Below are 8,582 nucleotides of genomic sequence, written 5' to 3' on the forward strand. Positions count from 1 at the left end.
GTTGTTTGGTACCTGTACTGTAGCAATGACAAATAAAGTCCATTCCATTCCATTCCATTTTTAAAATGTTGACATTTTTGAGTTAGTAATTAATAAAATACAAAGGTTCCATCTCACAGAACATAATGGAATGTGAAAACTTTGACGCTCAATATCTCTGAACTACCCTAAACGGAGATAGAACCGTAATTCTAAGCTCACAAGATGGAGAGGTAGAGTATCTTAACTCCATGGTTAGTATGTGGATGGAATGTATATGTACAACATTCTGTATTTAGGGTATTTGGATGGAGTTTATGTCTATTAGGGGAGGCTGGTTGAGGCATCAGCTACCTCCACCAGCCTTCCCTGATATGTATATGTTACGGTACATGTGGGAATACGGTACACGTGGGAAAACTAGGGTTAGGGTTAGGTGCTAGGGTGACTTGGTACACGCTGGCATGTCTAACCCTAACCCTAACCTTAACCCTAACCCTAGTTACCGTAGCACCCTAGCACCTAACCCTAACCCTAGTTTTCCCACATGTACCGTATTCCCACATGTACTGTAACACATATACTATACTATTTTAACCGCCTATGATTAATGTATGCTCTTTTAACCCCCTATGTTATGCCCTTAAGATAAATGCTTGTCCTGTCTACTTTTTTGTGCCTAGGTCTACCTATATTTTATCTTTTAAATGTACTTTTTGTGCCGTATACAACATCATGGCATAGGGACTGCGGATGAAAACTAGCTTTCGGGCTAACTCTGGCGTATTTACAATTTATTTTTGTTTTATTAATATGCACTGTCCCTTGAATAAATAAATGAATCTGAATCTGAATCTGAAATCATGTATTTGAGGGTGGTGGGTAGCCTGGAAGTCGGGGGCTATAGTGTATCAATAATGACACTTTGGGGTGAAAACCTAAACATACTTGTTGTACAGAACGATGTCTGGTCTCCAGATGAGCTGTGAGGGGATCCTCATGGACGTGATGTTTTCATATTCTCTAGGGTTCCATCTCAGTTTGTAGTCATACCACTCCTGAAAGAGCAGAAACAACAGTAACAGTATGGCAACAAACAGACACCTCGACACCAAATCGCTGCCCAAAAACTGCTAACCCTAACCCTAACCCTAACCCTATTGTCGACAGTATCCGTATGATTAAATGGAGAGATACTCACTTGTTTCACCCAGACGTTTGTGGTCATCATTTCATTTTTCTCGTCCTTGGAGAAAAAGAACAGTTGGCTGTTGGAAGGGGATATGTACTGTATGATCACGGTCTTAAATGACTGATAATGTGCAAATTCATGGTACCCCTTGAAAAGAAAGGTCACATGTTTCAACTGTCATACTGTAATATCTGGCCCTAGCATAGATTACTTTTTCTTGTGATGACTGATAGACGGACGTTTCACTTACTTAGACAAATATATTTGTTGTAAGTTGCTTTGGATAAAGGTGTCTGTTAAATGCCAAAAGTGTAAATGTAAATATCACAAGAATGAAATCAATGGTTCATTGTCCCTCACCACGTCGATGAGCTGAGCGATGGACAGGCCGAAGCGTACACTGACCACGTCAGTGGTGTTAGCAACGGGCCGCTCTAGCTTGTTGTAGCGGCTGAAGAGAGTGTTCAACAGCCTGTCCTCCGCCTGAGCCCTGGCCCCGGGGTGGGAACACTCTGGAGGAGGGGAGGGGGGAGGGGGGAGGGGGGGGGGGGGGGGTGGGGGAGTAGTGGAGGGGGGAGAGGTGGGAGAGGGGAGAGGTGGGAGAGGGGAGGAGGGGAGGTGGGAGAGGGGAGGGGGGAGAGTTGGGAGAGGGGAGGAGGGGGAGGAGGGGAGGGGGGAGAAGTGGGAGAGGGGAGGAGGGGAGAAGGGGAGGGGGGAGAGGTGGGAGAGGGGAGGAGGGGAGAGGTGGGAGAGGGGAGGAGGGGGAGAGGGGGGAGTAGGGGAGGGGGGAGGAGGGTAGAAGGGGGAGAGGTGGGAGAGGGGAGGGGGGGGAGTATGATGTTGTTTAGGATGAGTAGGATAATGATGAGAATTAGGGGGAGAAACAAAGGGGAGGAAGAGAGACAGAGAGACAGAGAGACAGAGAGACAGAGATCCAGAGAGACAGAGAGACAGAGAGACAGAGAGACAGAGAGACAGGGAGACAGAGAGACAGAGAGACAGAGAGACAGAGAGACAGAGAGACAGAGAGGAAGAGAGACAGAGATAGAGTCGGAAATGAGAGGAAGATGGAAGATGGAGGGATGTGAAGAGGGGAAGGAGAAAGGAGTGATTTTAGAGGGAGGGGGGAAGAGGGAGAGAAGGAAGAAAAAACAACATTATTTTACATACAATTACACATTCCACGTAAACATACATTATTCACTGTAAAGTGTATATGCACCTGCTTTGATTGTTTTACTAACAACACAGTACACGCTTCATGGTTCAATCCCATTTTATGTCCCCCATTGATCAACCTCCAACCATCCAATCTCCATCTGCTTCATATTCCTCTCTTACTCAAATATAATGGATCCATACCAGCACAATGGAGCTCTTCATCTTTGGAGTTTGCATGCAGGGAGCATACACTACCTTCTCATCTATCCTTCTCTGGCCTTCAATGTAATCCCTGTGTTCTCTACTAGAGTAATCCCATAATGGTAATACCAAGATGCCTTTCCCGTCAGTAATATCTGTACGTGAACTTGAATGACCTACAAAAACGAAGTCATATAACCATAGCAGTGGAGGCTGGTGGAGGTAGACATCGGAGGATGGGGCTCATTGAAATGCATGGAACGGAATAGGGAACGGTTCCTTATTCCATCCCGTACATTACATTGAGCCCGTCCTCCGACGTCTACCTCCACCAGCCTCCCTGAGCCATACATTCAATTGCGTGACGCAAGACGTGTGTTCTTTTGGCTACATCATGTGGCTCATACATTTGATCATGTGTGTATCATGACTTGGTTGTTTGAAAAGATCTCAAAAATAATATAATTGATGGTATAATTTGGGTTCATTCACAACTGAGACTATCTCTTCCCACTAGAGGGCACTGTTACAACATAGAGTCCAACAGTTTCTACTAACCTTATGTGTGCGTTCTGCAACGTAAGATTAGATCAGATTCAACTTTATTGTCATTGCATTGTACAGAGTACTGAGACAACAAAGTGTAGTTTGGCATCCAACCAGATAGTGCAAATAGTGGCATAGTGCAAAAGACATGATATTATAGACTGTGCATGATACTACAGTGAGTATAAATAAATGAGTATAATATATACATGAGATGAATATCAATATGATATGTACAGCTGAACAAGGGCAATAGGTCTCGTGGTATGTTACATGTCATGTAAGTTGTATAATTGGAGACCAATAATTATTACCATAATAAATACAGTATGTATAAACAAGCAGTATAGTGCAAAAAAGTTCAATTGAAGTCCTGAGTGTGCAGCCAGTAGAGGTATGGGGGGGGGGGTACACTGATACTGGGAGATCATGTTCCTCTTGTTGGGGGGTGGAGGGAGGGTGGTGGGGGGTTCAGCAGAGTAACAGTTGCAGGGAAGAAGAAGCTGTTCCTGAGCCTGCTAGTGTGGGAACGGAGACTCCCGTTCCTCCTCTCGGATGGTAAGACGCAGTGGCGGCTGGTGCTAAAATTTTTGGGTGGGGCACAGTCTTAATAACCAGGGTTCCCTTTAACACATTCAATCACCAATCATTCTGATCGTATTTTCTCTCTTCCCCTCCTAGACCCAAACTCACAGTGGTGGTTGTGAAGAAGCGGATCAGTTCCAGGTTCTTTGCCCAAATTTGCGGCAAGATGGCCAACCCACCCGCTGGAACAGTCATCGACACTGAGGTCACCCGCCCAGAATGGTATCGATTCAATACGCAATTCAGAAAAGATGTTGTTTTTTTAGAGATGTGCTATGTCTGCTTTATCCAGTCTTAAAACGGTGGCTACAGTTGCAATTTCCCATTTTCAGGTACGACTTCTTCATTGTCAGCCAAGCTGTTAGACAGGGAAGCGTCTCCCCAACCCACTACAATGTGGTGTATGACAGCAGTGGACTGAAGCCTGACCACATGCAGCAACTGACCTACAAACTCTGCCACATGTACTTCAACTGGCAGGTATGCTGGGTTGTCTTACCAGTAGTAGTTTTAAAGGGGAGGTTTACCCGAACTTTCATTATTTCGTGTGCAGCTGCATCATAGCCATCAAAACGTGAGGTCTGTTGTGACGGGGAGAGAGGGGGGGATCTTGGGAGTTTGGAACATCAGGGCATTCAAAGCGAGATATAATTTTACTCAGAGATTGTTTTATAACATGATTCTTTGTGTGTGGATATGTCTACTTTAGAATAATGAAAACAACAAATGCACAAAATTACAGGGTAAAGGTCTGCTTAAACTATTCTCTTGGTCAGTAATTCAAATGCAGGCATGAACAGGGTGTAGTTCACATTGAAACACATCTTAAACCTACTGATGTATCCATATTGGTTATGAAATCAAACATACTGTATTTACATATGGTTTTCCCATTTCAGGCATGCAAGTTGTTTTTTGATGCATAAATTGTCGTTGATTTTGTCTCCCCCAATTATTTCAGGGGATCATCCGAGTGCCTGCACCCTGCCAGTATGCCCACAAGCTTGCTTTCCTGGTGGGACAGAGCATCCACAGAGAGCCCAACATGAACCTGGATGACTTCCTCTACTACCTGTGAGAGGGGAGCAGCTACCTGAAGAGCACTTTGGAGTGAACTTGCCTGCCCTCTCTGCCTGCACTGCCCTGCCCTGCCTGCCCTCTCTACCTACCTGCCCTGCTTGCTGACCCTCCTGATCTGCCTGCTTCACTATAGAAGCTCTGCCCCTATTCCCCGGAATCAATAAATACACCCAGCTTTGGGTTTTACGCTCCATCTGCCTCTTGTGTTCTGCACTAGTCTGGTTGTCACAAATAAAGAGAGTTGACTCAGTAGTAAGAGGGCATTGGCTGGCAACCATAGGTAACATATATGTAGTTTTACTGTCTAAACTTCCTTCCATTATCCTTATCAGCCAACATAGTGAATTCAAATCATATCTTTCATACAAGCACAACATTGACTTCAGAACATCAATTTCTGGGGCAAAGTAACCACACATTTCACTTTCCCCTTTGAACATCCAGAGGAAATTAGATGCAGTATGTCCATCCAGAATCCATGTTCAGCTCTGTTATGTGCTTTTCCACAAAAACAGGCATTTCCCATTGATCTTGGCTACATCAAAACAAATGATGTTGATGAGACGGACCAGAGAGGGACTACGGAATGCAATCATAAGCAGCATCAAAACATGTCTTCTAGTTTAATGCTACTGTACATCTTAATACATAATACATAATACATAATACATTGGTATCTTGTTTTTTCCATCCACTCTTGTTCTTGTGCCCGTTCCTCGCTTCTGTCTTGTCTGGGACTTTAAGCTGTTTGCTTCATAGCAGTCCCACACCACATCCACTCTGTCAACACTTTCCAAGTAAGCTGCAACAACTGAAATACCTACATTCATAGCCTAATAGACAATTCTGGACTTAGAGAACTATAGTAAATAAATTATTATATGAAATATATTATGAAAATTGAATATGCATATTCTCAGATACTGCGATTTCATTTTAATCATTCTCAGTCACAACGTCACTGATTTCACCACTAACTATTCACCAGAACATTTTATGATGTTGTATATGGTATCATTGTAATCCTTGACCTTCAAAACATGGGGGTAGACATCATTTGTTCAGTGTTAAGTTATCATGTTTGGTTGAGGAGATATGAAGCAAAATACACAATTGGGCTATGGCGGAAAGGAAAATGCCCGCCATGGCCACTAGGAGGAGTTTTTGCGAGTGCTCCACGTCTGAAAATGTTCATGTTCAAGTTCAATGCCCAAACTGTACAAGTGTACCAAGTGTTGTGCTTTTATGAAAAAGTGAACTATTTTTTCACATATTAACCGGACTATACCAACTAGTGGACATATTTTAGATTGGAGCAAATCGCATGTGACTATTATGAAAAGGGGAGGTAGAGAGCTCTCCCCGAAATGTCCGTGGTCGTAGTGATTACTGCGCCATTACACTACCAAGATATAGTTCTCTCTCCTACCCAACTGTATAGCCTACTATATAACTATACAACGAGTATGTGTACAGTGTCTAGTAAGACATTTGTTTTACTTCCTTTGAGTCGAAAATGCTGCCCGTGTATTCAATAAATAACATATTTATAGAATGCAGTATTCTGTGAACCAATGAATGACACGAGAATTGTATGACGTGCGCAGTGATACTCAGGGGTGAGAAGCCCTACAAATGACCTGATACAATTCGTATCGCAGACAGTTGATCAGATTTGAAAGAAGTCACTTCTATGTAAGTACATCTAAGGCGTTCTGTGAGGAAATAGAGCTAGCTACACGATGTTTATGACCTTACATGCTGCCAGATAATCACTGTCAAAGTAATTAAAGAATATAAGCTTTTAATTGAGCCACATGAGATGGTTTCAAGTCCAGTTGCCACCAGTTGTGATTTTAGCGAGCTAGTTTAGACAGGCCGCCTGTTCTAACGCGATGTTTAAATGTTCAATAATATTAGCCAGTTAGTAATTAATACATCTAAAGCAATGCATTTTAACTGTAGACTACAGAAGCAACGATGACTCTATTAGCTAATGTATGAAGTACAAAGTGGTTGTTAGTTAGCTAGCTAAGGCTGGTCTCTTGCCTCGTGCAGCACTTTGCGCCAGTATGTGGTCACGACTGTGTAAGTAAGTAAAGTAAGTAAAGCTTTATTTATATAGCGCCTTTCGTACATGAAATGCAACTCAAAGCGCTGTGGTCACATAGACATGTGCTCGTGACTGTCTTTAACCATCTATGGCACCTTGTTGCCTCTAGCCATTATTGGCCTTTTACATTCACACAATGCATCCCCAGTTATGATGCAATACTTAGAAAAAGAGGCAGGGCCATAAGGAACCAATAGCAGTGTTTGAATTTGTCACATGTCTCTCTGGAGGCCATGCAGCATCCCTTTCTTCCAGACCTTCCCACAAGAATTAGCTTAGACATTTCTGTCCACAAAAATCGATTAAAAACATATTTTCCTGGCCTTTTTCAACTTTGAAAAAAATATATTCACAATAATAGGTAAGTAAAGCTTACTTTCTAATAGTTTAATTTACTTTATTTGCTAATTAAGTAATGGAAACAATCCTAGTCCCTAAAATTAACTACTCTGTCCATTTACCTCATAACCATAAAACCAGACTCAACAACCTAAACAACTCCATTGAGAAACTTAGCCACATCCCCCAAATCCCCCCACAGGACTTTCACACCTACCAAGATCTGATTCATTGGACACCCCTTACAGGAACTAACATTTGGACTCTCTGGCAGAAGTCTTTAAACTAGTGACCCTCTCTAGCGCAGACCAGCAGGAGAGCGGTACTAATCCCCATCACCTAGAAACGAGTGTCAAAAGCATCTTCAACCTCTCTAAGTCCTTCCGACCTACCCCAGCCCAAATTTCCCTACTCAAAAGGGGCCTCTCCTTTATCCCCACCCTCGACGTAACCAAGAGGTCTTGCACGCGATTACAAACGGAGGCTCTCTCCTACCACAGGCGTCTAAAATTAATAGCCTTCTTTGATAAAGACCCCGAAAACACAGTAGAGATCCCCCGGTTCCTACCCAAATCCACCTGGGAACCTTCCTACACCCAACTCCCCCATTTACTATCCTGTCTGAGGCAAGCGGATGACGAAGCCATCTCCTCCATGCCCCTTCTCCGGGAAACCCCCAACCTACTACCAGAAGAAGTCTCAGCCCTCAAATTACTCCAAAATGACCCACACATAATCATCAAACCGGCAGATAAAGGCTCAGTGGTCGTCGTTTTGGACAGAGACCAATACATCACTGAAGCCGAAAGACAATTAAATTTACCACAATATTACACAAAACTAGCGGCACCTATCTTCCCCAACACTGCCTTAGAAATCTTTGACATACTGTCAGAATTACACGGCACAGGCCACATTAATGACAAACAAATACGCTACCTGGCCGGTGAGGTAGATCCACAAGCCAGATGCTTTTACCTCCTCCCTAAAATCCATAAACCCCCTTCCTCGTGGCCTAAGCCCCTTGAGATACCAGCGGGCAGACCCATAGTCTCAGACTGCGGCAGCAAGACCTATGGTATTTCAGAATATATTGATCATTTCCTTAACCCCCTAGCTACTCTTCACTCTAGCTATGTTAAAGACACTTACGACTTCATAGCCAAAGTTAAATCAGCCCAGTTGGGCCCCAATGACCTACTCTTTTCAATGGACGTAGACAGCCTATATACTAACATCGAAACTGCACCAGGGTTAGCGGCAGTCCGCAAATGCCTATTGGAGAATCCGGTAGTGGGTCGACCGGACTTTCAAATTATGAGACTCCTGGAAATAGCACTTACCAAAAATGATTTAAACTTCAATGGCCAAACCTACTTGCAGATC

At 43.4% G+C, this 8,582-nt stretch overlaps 1 protein-coding gene across 1 annotated transcript in view; it reads right to left on the reverse strand.

The window, feature by feature from the left end:
• Positions 1 to 8,245, reverse strand: part of LOC308171180 (neuronal acetylcholine receptor subunit alpha-2-like) — a gene marked incomplete at both ends in the record, with an annotated part of 21,248 nt that extends 13,003 nt beyond the window's left edge. Inside the window, 4 exons of the mRNA XM_080546035.1 lie at positions 928 to 1,037; positions 1,181 to 1,225; positions 1,532 to 1,683; positions 8,230 to 8,245. Of these exons, the coding sequence (XP_080402161.1) occupies positions 928 to 1,037; positions 1,181 to 1,225; positions 1,532 to 1,683; positions 8,230 to 8,245 (323 nt within the window). The remainder of the gene's footprint in view (positions 1 to 927; positions 1,038 to 1,180; positions 1,226 to 1,531; positions 1,684 to 8,229) is intronic.
• Positions 8,246 to 8,582: the final 337 nt, after the last annotated feature.

The sequence above is a fragment of the Nansenia antarctica genome, assembly GCF_963989245.1.
Source record: "Nansenia antarctica genome assembly, chromosome: 15".
NCBI lineage: Eukaryota > Metazoa > Chordata > Actinopteri > Argentiniformes > Microstomatidae > Nansenia > Nansenia antarctica.